The 23,835-nt window shown below is 45.8% G+C and overlaps 1 protein-coding gene across 1 annotated transcript in view; it reads left to right on the top strand.

Annotated features, from left to right (window-relative positions):
- The window catches only part of LRRIQ1 (leucine rich repeats and IQ motif containing 1), a 264,793-nt gene that overhangs the window by 83,128 nt on the left and 157,830 nt on the right, over positions 1–23,835 (top strand). Inside the window, exons 15-16 of the mRNA XM_081084809.1 lie at positions 16,899–17,078; positions 22,040–22,483. Of these exons, the coding sequence (XP_080940935.1) occupies positions 16,899–17,078; positions 22,040–22,483 (624 nt within the window). The remainder of the gene's footprint in view (positions 1–16,898; positions 17,079–22,039; positions 22,484–23,835) is intronic.

Here is a 23,835-nt window from a genome sequence, read left to right as displayed (position 1 = left end):
TTCTGATATCTTTAGAAGGCATATAGAATATCTTACAGAGGAACCAGTGATCTTGTTATGGTTAAAATTTCTGTATCTTGTTTACTTTACCTGAAGAACAAGACAAGAGAGTTTAGGGAGTAGTCTCTGCTGCCTCCCTTGTCTGAGGCCTCTGCTAACCTCTCTAATACTCTCTTGCCAGATGTACAAGGTTGGGTAAATGTAGGTTTACAATTGGAATAAAAGTAGATAAAACAATAATTAATAAATAGCTATACAAGTATAAACTTTGTTTTGTGTACTCACAACTGTAAACCTACTTTTACCCACCCCTGAATTGGTTTCCTGTAAATTGGTTAATTGGTCTTTAGTTAAGAAAATTGCATTTTTACACCAAGTCAAATACCTGTGTAATTTGCTACTTGTGAAACTTTTGTATCATAGTAGAGGTATTATCTTTGCCAGAAAGTTTTGTGTTTTTTTTTTCCCAAAGCTCAGGTTCCACATAAATTTTTAATGTTACACTGTTGTTATTTTTTAGGAAAAATTATTATGTATCCACATGTTTTAGAATAGAACTTGTCAATTTCTACTTTAGAAACATGCTTCCAAATACAGTTTAAGTTGTGTAGCATAGAGGGAAGAGTATAATCCAGTGGAATAATTCTCATTGCTATCCTTCACAAAATCACAAAAATTACTTGAATTCTTGGGTTACATTGAATTTCCTTTATAAAGGCATATCCCCAGACCACCAACTTTATCATCGTCTGGAAACCTATTAGAAATGCAAAATCTTGGATACTAGCCAGACTCACTCAATCAGAAACTAGGAGATGACGACTTATCTGTGCTTTACTAAGCCCTTTGTATGATTCCATACACGCTAAAGTTTGGAAATCACTGTGTTTTTAAACAAGTACATTCTAATCCTGCCCCATACTGTGTGATTCTAGGCAAATAACTTTCCCAGGTCTCTAAATCATCATTGATAAAGTGATGATAAAAATAGTACCTGTTTTATGGAGTAGTTGTGAGAATTGAATGGGATAATATACATATTTTTTTTTAAGAACAATTCCTGGAAGCACACAAAAATCTACCATTGTCTATTTCTAGGGAAACCAGACTATATATATAGGTCCTCAATCTCCAAGTATTTAGGGGGTGCCTACCACATGTAAATAGTGTCATAACATGTTGGACATTATAAAGGAAAGTCAATGTAATCCAAGAATTCAAGTAATTTTTTTTGTGATCTTGTGAGGGATAGCAAAGAATGATAACCATGAAAACTAATAGCAAACACTCAAATAGCATTTACTTTGTGCCAGCACTGTTCTCATTTAATCCCTACAATATTCATAGTTAAATAAATAACTGGTATCCCCATTTTATAGTTAAGGTAATTTAGTCACAAAAAGGCTAAATAAATTGAAGGTCCTACAACTAGCAAGTGGAAGAGCCCAGATTCAAACCATGCAGTGATGTTCCAGAGTCTGTACTCTTAACTCTTACATTTTAGCACCTAACACTGATAATTATTGAAGGTATAGATATGGTTTAGAAATTTGGGAATACCACCTTTATTTAGTGCAACTAGGAAACATTGCCTTCCCTGAAGAGGAAAACTTTGAGTTAAACCTCTCAAGTTTGGTAAGATTTAAAATCAAGTTTTAAAAAACCACACAAACACAGAAAACACCCTGATGAAGGAAATAACTGCGAAAAGAGGTCAGGTGTCTGTGTTAAAAGTCTGTGCTTCTCTTGCTTCGTGATTTAAAGCACTAACTTCAAGTCTTGGGCCCTTATTTCTAGGATTCAGATCTTAGAGGAAAATCTTTCATACAAAAAGAAGAGTATAATTATATCCAAAAGACTCTGCTTGGCAGGAAATATTATTTATAATGAAAATACATGGTGGGCTGTTTTTAAATAGCTATCTTTATTTTCCAAAGTAACTATGTAGACTAAGTCTACGATGCAAAATAAAATAAGTAGTTATGCCCATGATTCAGAGCCATGTCTTTAGGGGCAATGGTTTTTCTATTAGGTGTTGGACAGATAAGGCATGGATTCTCCTGCTGATCCAGTATCAGTTTCCATTCAAGGAGCTGTTATGCTGCCAGTTGCAACTAGAAACAAACTATCTATAATAATAAAAGTGCAATATGCTAATTAGACTGGATGGCCGAACTACCTTCTGGACGACATTCCTGGACAACCTTCTGGACAAAGCCAGGGCTGTGAAGGCCAAGGCAAGCCGTCACAGCTGCGAGGGCCAAGCCCCTTGCAGGAATTTTGTGCATCGGGCCTCTAGTCCTATTTAATAAAAGGGCAGTATGCAAATTGACCCTAACGGTGGTACAACTGGTTGCTATGATGTGTACTGACCACCAGGGGGCAGATGCTCAATGGAGGAGCTGTCCCCTGGTGGTTAGTGTGCTTCCACAGGGGGAGTGCCGCTCAGCTGCCTCATGGCTGGCCAGCGCAGTGTCAGTGGTGGGAGCCTCTCCTGCCTTCGTGGCAGCACTCAGGATGTTTGACTAAGGGCTTAGGCCAGCCGTGGGCAAACTACAGCCCGCGGGCCGGATCCGGCCCATTTGAAATGAATAAAACTAAAAAAAAAAAAGACCGTACCCTTTTATGTAATGATGTTTACTTTGAATTTATATTAGTTCACACAAACACTCCATCCATGCTTTTGTTCCGGCCCTCCGGTCCAGTTTAAGAACCCACTGTGGCCCTCAAGTCAAAAAGTTTGCCCACCCCTGGCTTAGGCCCACGCAAAGCGGGCCTAAGCCATTAGTTGGACATCCCCCAAAGGCTCCCAGGCTGACAGAGGGATGTCTGACTGCCAGCTGGGGATCGGGTCTAAGCTGGCAAGAGGACATCCCCCAAGGGTTCCCGGACTGCGAGTGGGCACAGGCTGGGCTGAGGTACCCTCCCGAGTGCCTGAATTTTTGTGCACTGGGCCTCTAGTGTCCTGAATAATCTTCAAATTTATTTTTATTTATATGAAGCATAAACACTTATTTTTAATAGAATATGCTTGTGGTAAACATACTTATATTAGTCTATTAAAATCTAGATATTGAATTTATTGAGGGGTGTCATTGGTAAATAAAATTGTATAGGTTTCAAGTGTACAGTTCTATAATATATCATCTGTATATTTTATTGTGTTTTCACCATCCAAAGTCAAGTCTCCTTCCATCATCATTTATCCTCCCCCTATTCTCTTCTATCTCCCCCCACCCTCTCTGTTCTCCTCTGGTAAACACTATGCTGTTGTCTGTGTCTATGAGGTGTTTTTTTAATCCCTTCACCTGTTTCACCCAGCCCTGCAACAATCCCCCCCCCCCCCCAAAAAAAAAGATATATAGCTAGATATTCACATGTTGCACTTACTTAACTATATATACAGTGGGGCCTTGACTTACGAGTTTAATTCATTCCGTGACGGAGCTCGTAACTCAAATTACTCATATGTCAAATCAAATTGTGAACGAGTGAGACACGTGATGCTGGGCTGATGTTGTGGCGTTCACTGTGATGTTCGCTGCGCCAACTAGTGGTGGGGTATCTGAAGCTGGCTCGTAACCCGAATTTTAGCTCGCAACTCAAAGCAAAAAATCGGCCGAGAGACAGCTCGTATCTCAAAAAACTCGTTAGTTGGGACACTCGTAAGTCAAGGCCCCACTGTACTTTATAGTCTTGAAGAAGATATTTAATTAGAAATAATACTGAAAGAAAATAGGTAGTATTTATATCATAAATACTAGAGGCCCGATGCACAAAATTCATGTACTAGTGGCGGGGGAAGGTCTCCCAGCCAGACCTGTGCCCTGTCACAGTGTGGGAGCTGCACGATTGATCGCCCCAAAGAGGTAGGCCCTGCCCACCCATCTGTGGCTCCTCGATGGATTGCCCCAAAGAGGTAGGCCAGAGCCGGGGGTCCTGCCTCCACAGCATGTGGAGCCAGGATGTGGGACCCCCAGAACCCTGAGGCAGACCTCACCATGTGGAACCGGGCCCCCAGGAATGCTTCCCATGCAGAGTTGGGACCCCCAGGGTCCCCAGGCAGGCCTCACCATGCGGAGCTGGGGAACCCCCAGGCAGGCCTTGCCACTTGGAGCAGGGAGGAGGCGGGACACCAGGCAGGCTCTGTGTCACACATGCAGCATCAAGCCCAGCCCCGCCCACCTGCGTGCGCCCGCTGTGTGCACAGCCATCTTGTGACAGCATGAGGGCATCATGGCGTGATGACCACTTAGGCTTTATTAGTAAAGATATACATAATTTAGCTATTATAATTTTTATATTTAAATGAACTTTTCTGGACTAGAGTAATACCAACTTGAAAATAGTACATATCAAATTTCACTTATATTAGTTGGCATAATTTTTCATAATTTTAAAAAGACTCATTTATCTAAAGGTTTTAATATCTCATAATCTATAAAATATGGATTTGCTAATGAAAGTATCAACTCAAACTTTAACCAGTATGTTCCAATGAACTTTACATAACCCTTTGATACCAACAAAGGGATTAGTTGTAGATTTTCCCAATTGGCTTTTAACTTTCATGTCTAGCCAGTGATAGCACGGACAAAACTGATGTGTTAAAAAAAATCTCTTTTTAGAACTTAAACCACAGACTCAGTTTGGAATCTCCTTTGGGAATTTGTTTCACTCATTAATGATTAATAGAGCTTCTTAAGTGACAGAATATTCACCAGGAAGTTTTCACTGAATGAAATATTGATTCAGCCCTTGACCAAGAGGAACCCAGATGGCAAAACTAATGTTGAGATACATTGTATTCTTATACATGAAAAAACTTGTTACAGCACTTTCTAATATATTTATCATACAGTCCTATAAGGCTGAATTTGAACTTAATTAAGGTCAATCCATGCACCACTGTTACAGATCTGAGAACTGTTCATTTAAAAAAAATTAAAGAAAAAATATTTTAAAGTAAAAGACTAACTCCACTCTAGTTATTATATAAATCACACATTTTAAGATGTTGTCACACTTGTGAAGTTCCCAAGCAAATGAATTTTTTACATCCAAAAAACGTTCGAAATATTCGGACTAATATAAATCATTTGGTAACTTTTTTTTATATAAAGATGATAAATGTAACATTAAAATATTCCAAAGGTAAAAATTCAAGCCCTGTTGAACCACCAACTCTAGAATTATTCCCTATAGCTAAAATGGTGTATTTACTTAGTAATATCTATGTCAGTAACCATGTCCAAAATATAGTATTTGGTGATAAAGTACCATTTTGTCTCTTGATGATGTGGTTTCAGTTAACATCAGAATAGATTCCACATAGCACCAACTGCACACCTAGAAACAAACCTAATGTCCACTATTACTTTTGAATCTATTTATTTTTAATTATTTTGTTTGTAGCTTAAACATTTGTTTAGTTAAAATAAAATATGCTGGGGGTAAAAATTTTGATCTGTCCATTAATCTGAAAAAGCAAATTCTTATATATTTTTTTTCTCTAGGATTGTATTAGATTATTTGGTTGAAGTGTCTCTTTATTTTATCTTCACATTTTAAAATAGAAAACTGGTTTCTTCTGTATATTTGATATGGATTCTCTAATTTCAGTCTCACAGGAATATTTTTCTAAAAAACTTTCATGCCACTTATATAAAACCAGAGGCAGCCCTGGCCGGGTGGGTCAGTTGGTTGGAACATCATCCTGTACACCAGGGAGCTGAGGATTTGATTCCTGGTCAGAGCACATGCTTACGTTCTGGATTCAATTCTCAGTTGAGGTGCATATGGGAGGCAAGGATCTCTCTATTTCTTTATCTGTCTTTCTCTCTAAGTAAAATCAATAAACATATGCTCAGGTAAAGATTAAAAAGAATTAATGACAGTGTTAATCAGTGAACAGATCATCTATAATAATAAAAGCGTAATATGCTGATTAGAGCAGACGTCCTTAGGGATGACCTTCTGGATGAAGCCGCCTTGCCCAAGGCAGAGGCGGAGGAGGCCGCAGTAGTGGCTGGAGCTGAGGCTCTTGCAGGAATTTCTTACATTGGGCCTCTAGTCTATCTACACTAATTAAAGAGAAAGCTGCAAATTAACCATCACTCCGCTACACCCACCAGCCAATCAGGAGCGAGTATGCAAATTAACCCAACTAAGATGTCAGTGGCCACGGTGCTGGAGTGAGCAGGAGGCTTGGGTTGACCCTGGCGATGGAGGAAGCCAAGCTTCCCGCCTACCCTGGCTGGCCCTGGGCTCCGCTCAAGGCTACAAAGTTTCAATTATAGAAGATAAATAAATCCCAGATACCTGCTTTCAGCCCACCCTGGCCTCTGCTCAAGGAGGCCCTGGAAAAAAAAGGAAAAAAGAAAAGGAGAGGCAGGGAGCTTGGGTCACGGGGGGGGCGTGGCCAGCCTGAAAGCGGTTATCAGCCTCTCACCCAGGCTGGCCACACCCCTATGGGGTGACGGTCCCCGCTGCGGGGCTTGGCCAGTCTGCAAACAGCCATCAGTCCCTCACCCAGGCTGGCCAGGCACCCCAGTAGGGACTCCCACCCTGAAGTGGGTGTGGCCAGCCTAAAAATGGCCATAAGCCCCCACACTCAGGCTGGCCACACCCCCATGTGGTGAGGGTCCCCACTGCGGGCTTGACAAGCCTGCAAGCAGCTCTCAGCCCCTCTCCCAGGCTGGCCAGGCACCCCAGTGGGACCCCCACCCTGATCTGGGACACCCTTCAGGGCAAACCAGCTGGCCCTCACCCATGCACCAGGCCTCTATCCTATATAATAAGAGGGTAATGTGCAAATTGATCCTAACAGTAGAATGACTGGGAAAGACTGGTCACTATGACACACACTGACCACCAGGGGGCAGATGCTCAATGCAGGAGCTGCCCCCTGGTGGTCAGTGCGCTCCCACATGGGGAGCTCTGCTCAGCCACAAGCCAGGCTGATGGCTGCCAGCACAGCAGTGGTGGTGGGAGCCTCTTCTGCCTCCTCAGCAGTGCTAAGGATGTCCGACTGCAGCTTAGGCCTGCTCCTCGCTGGCAAGTGGACATCCCCCGAGGTCTCCCAGGCTGCCAGAGGGATGTCTGACTGTCAGCTTAGGCCTGATCCCCCCGGGAATGGGCCTAAGCCAGCAGGTGGTCATCCCCCAAGGGATCCCAGACTGTGAGAGGTCACAGGCCGGGCTGAGGGACCCCCCCCCCACCCCAGTGCACAAATATTTGTCCACCGGGCCTCTAGTACATATATAAAAGCCTAAGTGACCGAACGACCAAATGACTGGTCAACCAGTCAGTATGATGTGCACTGACCATCAGGGGGCAGATGCTCAATGCAGGAGCTGCCCCTTGGCGGTCAGTGCGCTCCTACTGTGTGAGTGCTGCTTAGCTGACAGACCTTTCCCAGTGGCCCAGCCTGGCAGTAGACACTCACTCCCTCAGTAGTCCGGTAGGTCCAATCTCCGGAGAATGGTCCAGGCAACGACGGACCAGTGCCGCTGGCACAATCCCGACAGTGCCAGTGGCCTCCTGGAAGTTGGGCTCGGGCACCATGGCCGCCTCCCCTTCCTAGACACTACAAGGAAGAAACAATATGAAAGCAACTGCTAGGTGGCTCTTGACAACCAGCGCAAATATTAGCAGGATGGATCCAGATCCTGGGCCAGCAAGGGCATCCCACCACCCACCCGGAGGGCCGATCATGTCCCAGCTCCCTCCTCAGCCTCCTCGGGATGGGCGCCAGATGCAGGGCTTATGGCTGGCGAGCACCGCTGTGGTGGCGTGAGAATCTCCCAATTGGGACTAACTGGGCATGAGCCTGTAGTAGGTGCAGTAGGGCCAGGATGAGTGGGAGCGGCAAACAGGAGTAGCAGGCGGCATTGGACTGCCAATGTCAGCCCAATCCCCACAGGCCATGCCCAGGGACCCCACCCATGCACCGGGCCTCTAGATGTAATATAACTACCTAGGCCCACAATATCTCTTATATTTTTTGGCCAATTCTTCTAACATCATTGATATATAGGTTTTGTTATCATTTTTCATGAAAGCTTTATTTTTCTTGAAAATTAAAGACAATTTTTAAATGATTAGAATTCCAGAGTTAAGTTTAACCTGAGCATCTCTGATTTTAGCATAATGTGTTGTAGTCTATTTCATTCCTAACACCATGGTTGTTATTCTGTAAGGTGCACAAGGCTATCTATACTAATAAAAAAGAAACATGGTAATTGGCATACGACCGCTACCCTTTTCATTGGCTAATCAGAGAGATATGCAAATTAACTGTCAGCCAAGATGGCGGCCGGCAGCCAGGCAGCTTGAAACTAACATGAGGCTTGCTTGCCTCAGTGACGAAGGATCGTTGGAGGAAACCAACGTTCCCCGCCTGTGGCTGCAGGCTTCTGAGCGGGCAGTTTAAGAAACATTGTAACAAATACCACCGGACTTCAGCCAGCAGATTCGCAACATTGTAAGCAAAGGCCAGAAACCTACTTTCAGCCCTGGAGGCCTATGAGCTGGAGCCAAGCCTCAAGGTAAATCTGGCCCAGAATAAAAAAAAACAAAGAAAAAAAGGAGCGGTTGGGAACTTCAGTCACTCCCAGCCTGAAAACAGCCCTCAGCCCCTCACCCAGACTGGCCAGGCACCCCAGTAGGGACCCCCACCCTGATCCAGGACACCCTTCAGGGCAAACCAGCCGGCCCCACCCATGCACCAGGCCTCTACCCTATATAGTAAAAGGGTAATATGCCTCGCGGCACCGGGATCAGCGTGACAGGGGGCAGCGCCCAAACCCCCTGATCGCCCTCCGGCTCTGTGTGTGACAGGGAGCGGGGCCCCAACCCCCTGAGCAGCCCTTCTCTGTGCCTGATAGGGGGGAGCTCCCCAACCCCCACCCCCCTCCACAGGCCCTGCTCTGTGTGTGATGGGGTAGAGCCATAACCTCCCCATCGGCCCTGCCCTGAGTGTGAGAGTGGTTGTGCCCCAACCCCCTGATCGGCCCTGCTCTGTGGGTGATAGAGGGCGGTGCCCCAACCCCCTGATGGGCCATGCTCTGTGTGTGACGGGGGCAGCGCCCCAACCCTCTGATTGGTCCTGCTCTGTGCGTGACAGGGGGTGGCGCCACAACCTCCCCATCGAACCTGCCTTGAGTGTGATGGGGGACGGTGCCCCAACCCCCCAATCGGCCCTACCCTGAGCGTGACTGAGGGTGGCATCACAACCTCCCAATCTGCCCTGCTCTGTGCATGACAGGGCAGTGCCCCAACTCCCCAATCGGCCCTGCTCTGAGCCCGACCAGGGGCTGCACCTAGGGATTGGGCCTGCCCTCTGCCACCCGGGAGCAGGCCTAAGCCAGCAGGTCGTTATCTCCTGAGGGGTCCCAGACTTCGAGAGGGCACAGGCCGGGCTGAGGGACCCCCCCTCACCCCCGAGTGCACAAATTTTTGTGCACCGGGCCTCTAGTATTTTATAATTAGAGACTAGAGGCCCTGTGCACAAAAATTTGTGCACTCAGGGGGTCCCTCAGCCCAGCCTGTGCCCTCTCACAGTCTGGGACCCCTCTGGGGATCTGGCTTAGGCCCTCTCCCCGGGGATTGGGCCTCAGCTGGCAGTCAGACATCTCTCTGGCAGCCCGGGAGCCGTTGGGGGATGTCCACTTGCCTGCAGGAAGAAGGCCTAAGCTGCAGTTGGACATCCTTAGTGCTGCTAAGGAGGTGGGAAGATAAATAAAACTTCCCACCACTGCTCCCACCACCACTGCTGTGCTGGCAGCCATCAGCCTGGCTTGTGGCTGAGCAGAGCTCTCCCTGTGGGAGTGCACTGATCACCAGGGGACAGCTCCTGCAATTAGCATCTGCAACCTGGTGGTCATTTTGTGTTATAGTGACCAATCATTCCCAGTTGTTCTGTTGTTAGGGTCAGTTTGCATGTTACCCTTTTATTATATAGGACTAGAGCCCCGGTGCACAAAAATTTGTGCACTCAGGGTTTGGGGGTGGTCCCTCAGCCCAGCCTGTGCCCTCTCGCAGTCTGGGACCCCACGGGAGATAATGACCTGCTGGCTTAGGCCTTCTCCCGGGTGGCAGAGGGCAGGCCCAATCCCTAGGTGCAGCCCCTGGTCGGGCTCAGAGCAGGGCCGATTTGGGAGTTGGGGCACCACCCCCTGTCATGCACAGAGCAGGGTGGATTGGGAGGTTGCAATGCCACCCTCAGTCATGCTCACGGTAGGGCCGATTGGGGGGTTGGGGCATTGCCCCCTGTCACACTCAAGGCAGGGTCGATGGGGAGGTTGCAGCGCCACCCCCAGTCATGCACAGAGCAGGGCCAATCAGGGGGTTGGGGCGCTGCCTCCTGTCACACACAGAGCAGGGCGGATTAGGGGTTTGGGGAACCACACCCTGTCACACTCAGGGGAGGGCTGATGGGGAGGTTATGGCTCTACCCCAGTCACACACAGAGTAGGGCCCATGGGGAGGGGGGGTTGGGGCGCGGCACCCTGTCACAAGCAGAGCAGGGCCGATCAGGGGGTTGGGGCGCCGCACCTTGTCACACACAGAACCGCAGGGCGATAAGGGGGTTGGGCACCGCAGCCTGTCACACACAGAGCCGCAGGGTGATCAGGGGGTTGGGGAGCTCCCTCCTATCAGACACAGAGCAGGGCTGATCAGGGGGTTGGGGTGCCTTCCCCTTTCACGAACAGAGCAGGGCGGATAGGGAGGTTGTGGTCCCGCTGTCTGTCACACACACAGCCGCAGGGCCATCAGGGGGTTTGGGCGCTGCCCCCTGTCACGCTTATCCCGGTGCCGGAAGGCCTCGCGGCTCCACTGATCCCAGTGCTGGGAGGCGTATTACCCTTTTACTATATAGGATAGAGGCCTGGAGCACGGGTGCGGGCCAGCTGGTTTGCCCTGAAGTGTGTCCTGGATCAGGGTGTGGGTCCCCACTGCGGTGCCTGGCCAGCCTGGATGAGGAGATGATGGCTGTTTGCAGCTGGTCACACACTGTTCAGGGTAGGGGTCCCCACTGGGGTGCCTGGCCAGTCTGGGTGAGGGGCTGAGGGCTGTTTTCAGGCTGGCGGGTGACTGAAGCTCCCAACCGCTCTGCTCCTTTTTTTCTTTTTTTTTTTTCCTTTGGGCCAGCTTTAGCTCTGAGGCTTGGCTCCAGCTCTTAGGCCTCCGCTGCTGAAAGCAGGTATCTGGTTTGTTTGGGTTCTATAATCGAAACACTGTTTCAAGTCCAGCTCTGCGATCCTGGTTGGCTGAAAGCAGGTTTCTGGGGTTTTGTTTAGCTTCTATATTTGTAACTATGTTTCAAACTGCAAGCTCAGAGGCCGGCAGCGGCAGGCGGGGAATGTTGGAGTCCTCCGTCACTGAAGCAAGCAAGCCTCATGTTCAGTTTAAGCTGCCTGGCTGCCGGCCGCCATCTTGGCTGGCAGTTAATTTACATATCGCCCTGATTAGCCTATGGGAAGCGTAGCGGACGTATGGCTAATTACCATGTTTCTCTTTTATTAGATAGGATATAGGCCTGGTGCACGGGTGGGGGTCAGGTGGTTTGCCCTGAAGGGTATCCCAGATCAGGGTGGTGGTCCCATTGGGGTGCCTGGGCAGCCTGTGTGAGGGGCTGATGACCGTTTTCAGGCTGGTCACGCCCCCCGGCGACCCAAGTTCCTAGCCTCTCCTTCTTTTCTTTTTTCTTTTTTTCAGTGCCTCATTGAGCAGAGGATAGGATGGGCTGGAAGCTGGTATCTGGGATTTATTTATCTTCTATAATTGAAACTTTGTAGCCTTGAGCGGAGCCCAGGGCCAGCCAGGGTAGGCGGGAAGCTTGGCTTCCTCCATCGCCAGGGTCAACCCAAGCCTCCTGCTCACTCCAGCACCGTGGCCACTGACATCTTAGTTGGGTTAATTTGCATACTCGCTCCTGATTGGCTGGTGGGTGTAGCGGAGTGATGGTTAATTTGCAGCTTTCTCTTTTATTAGTGTAGATTCCTCCAGACCCACCAGTACATGTCTGATGTAACTGAAGACTCTGTCTGTTTTTTAAAAAGTGTCCCGGGCAACACTGGTGCAGCAACTCAAGGGCAATCTTTTCAGAAACAATACCTGCAGGGTTGAAGGCACACATAGAGATCTAGCCTTGAATTCACATCCCATTGATTTAGAGTGATTTAGATAAAGGATAGATATGGTAGACTTGGTGGGTCTCATGTTAGCAGCGTGAGTATTGCCTTTCTTTTGTTGACAGTTGCTAATTTAGCCAAAATGAGACCTGAAAGGTAGCTGCTTAGGAGGGTCTCATAGGTGTTACTGTATTGGCATGACCACTGAGGGTCCAGGATCCTGGTGAAAAGCTTTGTTTGTTTAACCAGAAATGACTATACCCTAGGAAAAAAAAAGTCAGCTTTACCTACCTCCTAAGTAATGCTACTTATAATAAGAAAGTCTGCTTTGTTAATTTTCCTTAGAAGATACACCTATTTCAAAGACTGGAGCCTGTCATTGGTATATTGCATTCCTCTCCTCCTCAGGTGCACTCTAGCAGAAATTTGCTTGAAACACAAAGAATTAGAACTGTTCATTATTATCAAGGACTATTTCAGTCAAGTTATTGAAACTTTATGTTTGCTCTCCTATAATTTGAGAAATTTAAACTAAAGAAGCAGGAACAGTAATAGAATTAGAGCATCTTTTTTTAAGTTGGTTGAACAATACAGTCTTAATTTTCAATACCCTTTATTATCACACCTCAAAAACATCATTATGCCATACCTGGCATTTCATGAATATGACTAAACTAGAGGCCCAGTGCACAAAAATTTGTGCACTCAGGGGGTGTCCCTCAGCCCGGCCTCCGCTCATTTGCAATCCAGGACCCCTTGAGGGATGTCCACCTGTTGAGTTAGGCCCACTCCCCGGGGGAACAGGCCTAAGCTTGCAGTCAGACATCCTTCTGGCAGCCAGGGAGCCTTCGGGGGATGTCCGACTAAAGGCTTAGGCCCCTAGGGGATCAGGTCTAAACCGTAAGTTGGACATTCTTAGTGCTGCCATGGAGGTGGGAAAGGCTCCTGCCACCACCTCTGCACTGGCCAGCCATGAGCCAACTTCTGGCTGAGTGGCACTCCCCATATGGAAGTGCACTGACCACCAGGGGGCAGCTCCTGCATTGAGCGTCTGCCCCCTGGTGGCCAGTGTGCATCATAGCAACCGGTCATTCTGCCGTTCAGTCAGTTTGCATATTAGCCTTTTATTATTATTATATAGGATGTCCCTTTTCCCCCATTTTGCCCCCTCTATCCAGCTCTTGCCCTCCACTTCTCTCTGGTCATCACCATACTGTTGTCTGTGCCCATGGGTTGTGCATATATTTTATTTGGCTAATCCCTTCTTTAAATTCACTTCTTTAAATTTTTATTTTCAGATAAGTGCTTATAACTGCACTATTGTATATTTTCTATTATATCATTTAAAATTAAGATATCTTTTAATTGAACCCTTATAAATTTTAGCACAATTTAACAAATTATGCTAGAAGCAATTAGATTTTTCATGTAATGCAGATACATTTCAATTCAAATTTTATTAATTTTTAATTTTTTAATATTTTAATTTGAAATAATCTCGTACATGTAAAAAAAAAACTTTAAAATACTACAGCATATTATTTGTACCCTTCACCCAATTTCTTAGGTGTTAATAATTTAAACATAACCATTATACAACTAACAAAATTTGGAATATATTTTTCATATAATCTCTTTAATATCACTTAATCCATTTACTTTGTTTTTGTTAATCTTCACCCAAGGATATTTTTCAATTGAATTTTAGAGAGAGTGAAGGGAAAGGGAGACACATTGATTGGTTGCCTCCTGCACATGCTCTGATAGGGACTGGGGATCAAGCCAGCAACTGAGGTACATGCCCTTGACTGGAATCGAACCTGGGACCCTTCAGTCCACGGACTAATGCTCTATCCACTGAGAAAAACCAGCTGAAGCTTAGTTGATTTACTTTTAATCTATATGTGTCTTTATATTTAAAGTGGGTTTTGTTTTTGATTCACCCTCATAATCTTTCTTTTAATTGGTGCATTTATGCCACTGACTTTCAGAGTGCTTACTGATAGAGTTACTGCCATATCAGGTGGCTTCTGGGGCTAGCCAGTGGCCCGGGATTGGATCCATCACGGGCGGCAGGCAGGCGGCTTCTGGGGTCACACACGGGGGCCTGGATTGTGGCTCGCACTCACGCTGTCCCACCCTGCCTGCAGTATGCAAATTAACCGCCATCTTTGTTGGCAGTTAATTTGCATATCATGCTGTTAGCCAATGGGAGGTGTAGCAAAGGTACGGTCAATTACCATGTTTGTCTATTATTAGATAGGATAAGTTATTTTGACATTACAGTCATGTCTTGATGAAAACTTGACTGGGGACTTTGGTGAATATTTAAAATACTAGGGGTCCAGTGCACGAAATTCATGCACTGGGGGGCATGGTCCCTAAGCCCAGCCTGCCCCCTCTCACATACTGGGAGCCTCAGGTGATGTCCTACTGATGTCTTAGGCCCACTCCCTGCTCCCCTTGGGAAGCGGGACTAAGCCGCAGTCTGGCCTCCCTTTGTGGGAGACGACTGGGCTGATCAGGGGAAGGAACCAGCCCCATCACCCTGATGCTGCAGCCACTGCCAGTCACCACAGTCACCAAGGTGTTTTCATCAACACGGACTCCAGTCCCTTCACCATGAAAAAATGACAACTTTCTTTAAGCATTTTTAAGATGTGTCTTTCATAGAATATGCGCCCAAACAGGTCCATAGCACAGGCTGGCCAGGGAGATTTCACCCTATGAATCACGAGGGGGTCCAGGATCCAGCAGCTGGGGATGCGGGAATCTCAGAATCTGTTGCTGAAACAACAGGACTTCAGCTGGAGAGGCGCACACTTAGCAACTCACCAAGGAGCCCAAGGTCCAGAGGCCAGGGAAGTAGTAGTCACAGGTTCTACAGCCAAAGCCATGTGCCCTTGGCTGGAGAGTTGCACCCTCAGCAACTCTCTGAGGGACCCTGGAGCCATCTGCCATGGAGGTGAACTCATGGAGTCCACCACTGGAGCAGCATGACCACAGTGTCCAGAAGCCGGAAGTCAGAGAGAGGGAAGTCACAGTTTCTTCTGCTGGAGCTGTGTGCCTGAGGGGCCTGGAGCCAGCAGCCATGAGGTGGATGTCCTGAGGTGTGCAGGTCTGCAGGCGAGGGAGTACCACTTTGGCCGGAGTGGCTGCAGGGTTCCAGGCAGTGTCTAAGGCCAGTCTGGGTGATGGTGAGACTTGGTTCCTAGTGAAGGCTGCTCTCCCCTTCAAGATGGTATGGGCTCTGTGCCCAAATCCTGCAGCCTGGGGAGTGCCCACAGCTGTGGCAGGGGCTCCCTGTTCAAGAGAGCCTGGTCTGCCAGCTCCTGAGACTTTGTGAGATCTAACTGTCCCTCACACACACATGTACACATCACACATGCCCACACCTCACACGTCCACACACACCCCTTTTACTCCCTCACTCACTCACACCCTCTCCCTCACGGCGGTCCTGCCAGCCACCATCTTGCTGAACTTGTGAAGAGTTTTAAGGCCTGTGTCTATACTCTTCTATTTTTCTTTTCTTTTTTTGCATGTGGTTGTCCAGTTGTTCCAGGACCATTTATCTTTTCTTCATTGTATGCATTTGCTTTTTGGTCAAAGACTAGTTGATGATATCTGCACAGGTCTAAGTCTGTGCTCTTTCTTTTGTTCCACTGACCTATTTGTCTATTCTTTTCCCAATGCTACCACGCTCTCTTGATTACTGTATTTTGATAGTAAATATTGAAGTCAGGTAGTGTTAATCTATGCATTTTGTTCTTTTCCTTCAATGTTAAGTTAGCTCTTTTGGTCTTTTTGCTTCTTCATGTAAACTTTAGATACGATTTATTGATGTCCTCAAAATATCTTGTTGGCATTTTGATTGGGGTTGTGTTGAATCTGAAGACCAAATCAGGGAGAACTGACTTCTTGAGAATATTCAATCTTCTTATATATGAACATAATTTCATGGAACAGCTTTCCACTTATTTAGTTTTCTTTGATACCTGTTTTCAAAGTTCAGTAGTTTTTCTCAAAAGAACTGTGAGTTTTTAACTAAGGAGTTTTACTTATTCAAGATGTTCTTTTTGCCCCTGTGACCACCGATAAAACCTTGTAGAAAGAAGCTTGCACTCTCCTTGTGAAAGGCTTGGGGAGTACTTCAAAATGACTGGGCTTGTTGGAAGTTTTGCTGTCGGACCTGGTTTGGTATAGACTTATACCCATATCTTGATTATTTTATTATTATACAACAAATTAGTTATAAATTACTAATATTATTATATATAATCCTTAGTAATTGAAAGAATAAATAACATAGTTTTAGATTTCCCAGATCATGAAAAGTATGGCAATCCCCACCCCTCTTGTTTTAGCCTACACTCATTCTATTTTGTTAAGAAAAACAACCAAAATTCACCTTTATTTCTAAAATAAACAGCAACATTCAGTAAGATTATTTTAATTATCTTCTTTATAAAAGAGTGCATCTGACATTATTATTATTATAATGCAACCTTTTATTTATTCCCAGATCATTTCCAACTTCTTAAATTTCACTTTTGTATTTAGAAGGAAACTGTTAAATGCAAAGAACTCTAAAACGTATTCTGGATCAGAACAGTTTAAAACAAATTAATACTATTATTTTCTCTACAAAACAGTGACAGTGTCCATGATATACTCTGTGCTTGTATTGTTTAAGTAACAGGCATATGGTTGTTTAGAAATAAATGCTCCTTTTCAATATTTTTTTTATGTTTTCAATAGGCATTCTTTGCTTAAAATATTACCTGCTCTAAGAATCCTCAATGGTGAAACTCTAGACTCTTGTTCAAAGAGCCACATTGAAGAACACTATCAATCAGGATTAGGACGTTTCCTGTTACTTTGTCAGTCCCAGATTACAGAATTCAACTTACTAATTGAAAACTATATTACTGGAAAAGGGTAAGACTCTTATCTTTACCTTAATTAAAATACGTAATGTATTTTATAGATATGATTAAAAATATTCTGATCAATATAATCATACCTTTTTTGGATTAGAACAGTGTGTTTTAGGGATAGTCTCTCTTCTAAAAATCTGACATCATCTTTACATTGTTTGAAATATATCAATATCTATTTTGACTTTTTTAAAAGTTAAATATTAAATAAAATAATGTATGAGGATAGTTTCAACATAAGATGTAAACATTCAGGCATTCAATTAATTATAAATTTATTCAATTTTTGTAGATAAAACACACAATCAGAATAACATAAGAGAAAATTAGATAAATAAATTGTTGCAATGGAGTAAGGCAAGTTTTATAATATAGATAATATTTATACATACAAGGGGTATCACACATCCTATCTAATAAAAGAGAAACATGGTAATTGGCATATGACCGCTACCCTTCCCATTGGATAATCAGGGCGATATGCAAATTAACTGCCAGCCAAGATGGCGGCCAGCAGCCAGGCAGCTTAAAGCGAACGAGGCTTGCTTGCTTCAGTGACGGAGGACTCCAACGTTCCACACCTGCCTTGCCGGCCTCTGAGCCTGCATTTTAAGAAACATTGTAACAAATATAGAAGCTAAACAAGCCGAAACTGGTTTGGCTCAGTGGATAGAGCGTCGGCCTGCGGACTGAGGGGTCCCAGGTCCGATTCCGGTCAGGGGCATGTACCTGGGTTGCGGGCACGTCCCCAGTAGGAGATGTGCAGGAGGCAGCTGATCGATGTTCCTCTCTCATCGATGTTTCTAACTATCTCTCTCCCTTCCTCTCTGTAAAAATCAATAAAATATATTTTTTTAAAAAAATAAAGAAGCTAAACAAAACCCCAGAAACCTGCTTTCAGCGAGCTGGGATCTCAGAGCTGGAGTTTTACATTGTTTCGATTATAGAACCAAAACAAACCAGATACCTGCTTTCAGCAGCAGCAGAGGCCTCAGAGCTGGAGCCAGAGCTCAAGCTGGCCCAGAATAAAAAAAAGAAAAAGAAAAAAAGGAGCAGTTGGGAGTTTCAACCCTGAGCCCCTCACCCAGACTGGCCAGGAACCCCAATGGGGACCCCCACCCTGAAGGGTGTGTGACCAGCTGCAAATAGCCATCATCCCCTCACCCAGGCTGGCCAGGAACCCCAGTGGGAACCCCCATCCTGAAGGGTGTGTGACCAGCTGCAAACAGCCATCATCCCCTCACCCAGGCTGGCCAGGCACCGCAGTGGGGACCCCCACCCTGATCCAGGACACCCTTCAGAGCAAACCAGCCAGCCCCACCCATGCGCCAGGCCTCTATCCTATATAGTAAAAGGGTAATATGCCTCCCAGCACCGGGATCAGTGGAGCAGCGAGGCCTCCCAGCACCGGGATCAGCGGAGCCGAGAGGCCTCCCGGCACTGGGATCAGCGTGACAGGGAGCAGCGCCCAAACCCCCTGATCGCCCTGCGGCTCTGTGTGTGACAGGGGGCGGGGCCACAACCTCCCTATCCATCCTGCTCTGTGTGTGACAGGGGAAGGCGCCCCAACCTCCTAATCAGCCCTGCTCTGTGCCTGATATGGGGGGAGCTCACCAACCCCCTGATCGCCCTGCGGCTCTGTGTGTGACAGGGTGCGGCGCCCCAACCCCCCCACCCCCATGGGCCCTGATGTTTGTGTGACGGGGTAGAGCCGTAACCTCCCCATCGGCCTTGCCCTGAGTGTGACAGTGGCAGCGCCCCAACCCCCTGATTGGCCCTACTCTGTGCGTGACAGGGTAAGGAGCCCCAACCCCCCTGATGGGCCCTGCTCTGTGCATGACAGGGGGCAGCGCCCCAACCCCCGGATTGGCCCTGCTCTGTGCGTGACAGGGGGTGGTGCTGCAACCTCCCCATCGACCCTGCCTTGAGTGTGACAGGGAGCAGTGCCCCAACCCCCCAATCGGCCCTACCCTGAGCGTGACTGAGGGTGGCATCACAACCTCCTGATCCACCCTGTTCTGTGCATGACAGGGTCAGTGCTCCAACTCCCCAATCGGCCCTGCTCTGAGCCCGACCAGGGGCTGCACCTAGGGATTGGGCCTGCCCTCTGCCACCTGGGAGCAGGCCTATGCCTGCAGGGCGTTATCTCCCGAAGGGTCCCCATACTGCGAGAGGGCACAGGCCAGGCTGAGGTGCCCCCCTTTCCCCCCAAGTGCACAAATTTTTGTGCACCGGGCCTCTAGTCTATATAAGAAGAGCCTAAGCAACCATTACAGCAGAACAACCACAACAACCGGTCGCTATGATGCACACTGACCAGCAAAGGGCTGACGCTCAATGCAGGAGCTGCCCCTAGTGGTCAGTGCACTCACTCAGGGGGAATGCCGCTCAGCCAGAAGCCGGGCTCATGGCTGGCGAGCACAGCAGCAAAGGCAGGAGCCTCTCCCGCCTCCGTGACAGATTAAGAAGCAGCGAGCCGAATGTAAGGAGCAGCGAGCAGGCAGATGGTAAGAACCAAGGGGTCCCGGACTGCAAGAGGTTGCAGGCAAGGCTGAGGGACCCCCACCAGGGCATGAATTTAGTGCACCGGGCCTCTAGTATTTTATATTTCTACTAGAGGCCTGGCGCATGAAATTCATGCTTGGGTATGGTCCCTAGGCCTGGCCTGAGATCAGGGCCGTCTTCCCTGGCTGCCCGCAGCTGGCCCCACCCCCTGCCATCACCCACCCTCAGTTCCCGATTTGCCATCGGGCAATCAGAGCCTGATGGCTCGGGGAAGGGACTGAGAGATTGCCTGTTCCCATCCACTTGCTGGCCCTTTCCCCGCCACATGTCACTCTCTGTGTGGGGTGACTGGTGGGGCAGGGAAAGGGCCTTGGCTTGGAGCTGCCTGAATCCCCCGCCACCCACCCCTGTTTCCCCATTTGCCATTGGGCAATAGGAGCCTGCTGGCTGGGGAAAGGGACCAAGAGGTGGTCAGTGCACCTCATAGTGACTGATTGAGCAGTTGTTCTGGTCTTTCTGCCATTAGGGTCAATTTGCATATTACCCTTTTATTATATAGGATAGAGGCCCAGTGCACAGGTGGGGCCCGCTGGCTTGCCCTGATGGGGGTCCCAGATCAGGGTGGTAGTCCCTGCTGGGGGGTGGGGCCGGCCAGGGAGATGGGCTGTGGGCAGTTTTCAGGCCGGCCCCGCCCCTGATCGAGGTAGAGAGTCCTGCTTGGGGATGGGGCCAGCTGGGGAAAGGGACTATGGTTGTTCTGCTGTTTCGGTCGCTGGGCTTTTATTATATAGTGTATTAGGGGAGCATGGTGGAGAAAAGCAGTCCACACATGCACATATTCAGGGTACAGAAACAGAGTAAAATCCTAATCAAATAACAAAAAAGAAAACTCATTTCCCATCCCAAATTTTGAATGCATTATTATGAATGAATTACAAATGATCTTTCTATAACTTTTTTCTAATTTGCATTGCTTCAGAAAACACAAAAAGGAAAATGATCTCCTATTTCTCTTATGATGAGGTTTCATTATAACTGGAACAATAATATGGGCTTCCAAATGTCTTAATTGTAAAATTATATTCTTAAAATATTAATATTTGTACTTTCATACATACTCATCTATATGAGATAGTTTTTCTATTAAATGTTTTAAAATATAGTCTATTCATATTAAAAAGTAACTTCATAACTTTCAAAATAATCCAAATTTTCATGCATAATTAATGTTTACTTTGAATAAATACTAAGGTTATTTAGATTTATGTTTGCATAAACCTCAATTTATATCTTCTTGTAAATGTTGGGTAATGTACAATTTTTCATGTCAAAGTGATGCTTGACATCCCTCATGTTGAAATTTATATTTCTAAATTCCTTTGGGTAATTTATTGTCATTAGCATTGAAAATGGAAAATAGACTGTATTTTATGTTTTGATCATAAACGGTGGTAAATTTAAAGCCTAGCCATAAGCATTTGATATTCTGATATTAAATTGAACCTTTCTGCATCATTAGCCAACAAAATTAATTAAATATAAAATATCAAAAAGATATTGGAGGAGCACATATTAACAACTAATCTTTTGTGCTCATAAGGACTATCTAATTATCTCTACATCTTAGGAAATATTTTTTATTTTGTATGCTATTGATAACATTTTTATACATATTTTTATATCCTACATTGTTTCAGAATAAATTTAAGGCAGCTTGGGGGTATATACAGAAAATAAATATTTGAAGTAAGTAAAATTACAAATAATAAAACAGAAATAAAGGAAGATAAGTAAAATGTAGACAAAAAATAAGGCTTATACAAATGCAAAATCCTTTACATTTGCTATTGAGAGCTGTAATCTGGCAAAGTGAAAGTTTGATTGCTTACATAAACTATAATCTCAGTAAGTCAGAAATCCAACAATTGTTCAAGAGAATCACAACCATTTATAGCTTAAAGTATTTGATTTTTCTTTGGAATGGATTATTTTTCCAGATAAAAATGGGAATATAAACTTTCCCATGATAGAAGTTCTTTGTTTAAAAGTCCAATACAAATATTTTGCATGGCAAGTGTCAATGTAGAAAGTACTTTTAACTATATTTCATAAATAACTTCTCAAAATTTAGGCAGCCATAATTTCTCATGTTTATGGTAGGAAAACCATAGATTTTTCTCATTCATTTGTACCAAAAATACCTAGAATAAAAATGGTCCTAAAACTTCCAGATATTTTGTCTGGATTGACAGATCTATATTAACTAAACAAATATTTTCAAATTTTGTTAGAAATGATATAAATTTTTATCTAAGCAACCAGAAATAAGTTTTTAATGAATGTCATAGTAAAGTTTCATGTTCATGTCATGCCATGCAGGGAAAATTTCAAAACCTATACAAGTTTAGATATTTGCAGATATAATCTTGTTATTAACTATTGTCATTATTTGTTCAGAAATATATTCACCTTGGATGCTGCAGAAAATCTCTGTCATCATTTTAAGAAATTAATGGCACTTAGTAATCAATATCGATATGCACATGAACTCGGAGATATAAGTATCACCAACAGAAGTGAATCAGAAGCACAGCAAACTCATCTGGTTCCTATAGACAGTAACAGCACACTGCAAAACAGAGTCCTTCACTCTTGTGCAAACAAACATAAACCTGACTCACCAGCTATTTCTAAAAAACGGATGAACTCTGGTTCTCATCATTCCCTTTTAACCAACTCATGTGAAGATATGGAAGGGAGGAATCAGGAAAAAATAATAGACCAGAAAGGAGAAGACAGCAAGGCAAGCGATATCCCCACCAAAAGAATCCCATTCATGGAAACAGTGATGACAAGCTACCTGCTGAAGAATCACCCAAATATTGAAAATTATGAAGAAATGTAAGATTTATAGATAACTTTTCTTTTACAGTGTATATTTTTTATAGCGAATCTTAGTCAATGTTACCAAATAATAACTTGATAAAGGATTTAAATCATTATTGTATTTTATATTAATCTCCTTAATTACATTCTTATAATGTACACACATTATTAATTATAGCACAGATTAATTTGATTGACTTGTGGCAGATTCTGATTTAATTGACTAGTTTTTCATTAAAAATGAGTGAGTACAAAATTATTTTTCTGCCTTTAATCCTATATAATAAAAGAGAAACATGTAAATTGACCATCCCTCCACTGTGCTCACCAGCCAATCAGGAGAATATGCAAATTAATCCACCAAAGATGGCAGGTTAATTTGCATACACAGGTGCTGAAAGGCCTGGGTCCCGGGAACATCCTCTGGACCCAGGCCGCTCCTAGGCTGTAGGCCCGCACGTAGGCCCTGAGCTGCCGGGGTCCCAGAACGCTCCCAGCCACTCCGGGCCTATGGGCACAGGCACCAAGCAGATGTTCCCGCCCCATGGCTGCTTGTGTGTGCACCGGTACCAAGCGGCGGCCTGGGTTCATGCCCCCCAGCCCAGCACCCATCATGGGGCGAACAGGCCAGGCATCCCCATGATTGTGGGGTGAACAGGCCCGGCCAGGCCTCCCCATGATCCCGGGGTAAAGAGGCCAGGCCAGGCCGCCTGCGATCACGAGGCAAACAGGCTAGGCCAGGCCTCCCCACAGTCCTGGGGTGAACAAGCCAGGCTAAGCCACCCCACGATCCCAGGTGAAGAAGCCGCTCCGCTGACCAGCCTGTGCTATGGACCTGTTTGGGCACATGGTGTGGAGTCTGGGGCCTCTAGCCTGCAGCCACGGGAAGTCTCCCTCTCCCCAGAGTTAGGAGCACCAGCCCAGGTCCATCCAGCAGCCCGGTCCTGACTGCGGGGGTGAGTTTCTGCAGTCTGGGGTTTGATCCCCAGGCATTAGCAGTAGAAGACCAGTGCCTTTGTTATTGCTGTGTGTCTGGGTTTTAATTGCACAAATGCCCAGTGGTCCTGGGTGACAGCTTAGCAAAATCTTTTAGGAGGAGAATTCTGTCTGGGTTTCCTCAAATTCCCTCAGCCCCTACTTACCCCTCTGTAAAGGCGCAGAACAAGTGAGGTCCTTTAAATAAAAATCAGAGGTCTCCAGCAACGGTGGGCCTCTCTCATCACAGTCATTTGGACTGGATGGCATTTGAGTATTTATCTAGGCACCATGACAGGGAAACACAAGCTCAAGTCATGATCTCTGCCCTTGAATAATTCACAATCTTATTCGAGCGAGTGGATGATAAAAGCGCAGTAATGATATCAGAA

This window comes from Myotis nattereri (assembly GCF_964212035.1).
Source record: "Myotis nattereri genome assembly, chromosome: 2".
NCBI lineage: Eukaryota > Metazoa > Chordata > Mammalia > Chiroptera > Vespertilionidae > Myotis > Myotis nattereri.
The sequence above is the reverse complement of the archived record's forward strand: the minus strand, read 5'-3'. Positions and strand labels throughout refer to the sequence as shown.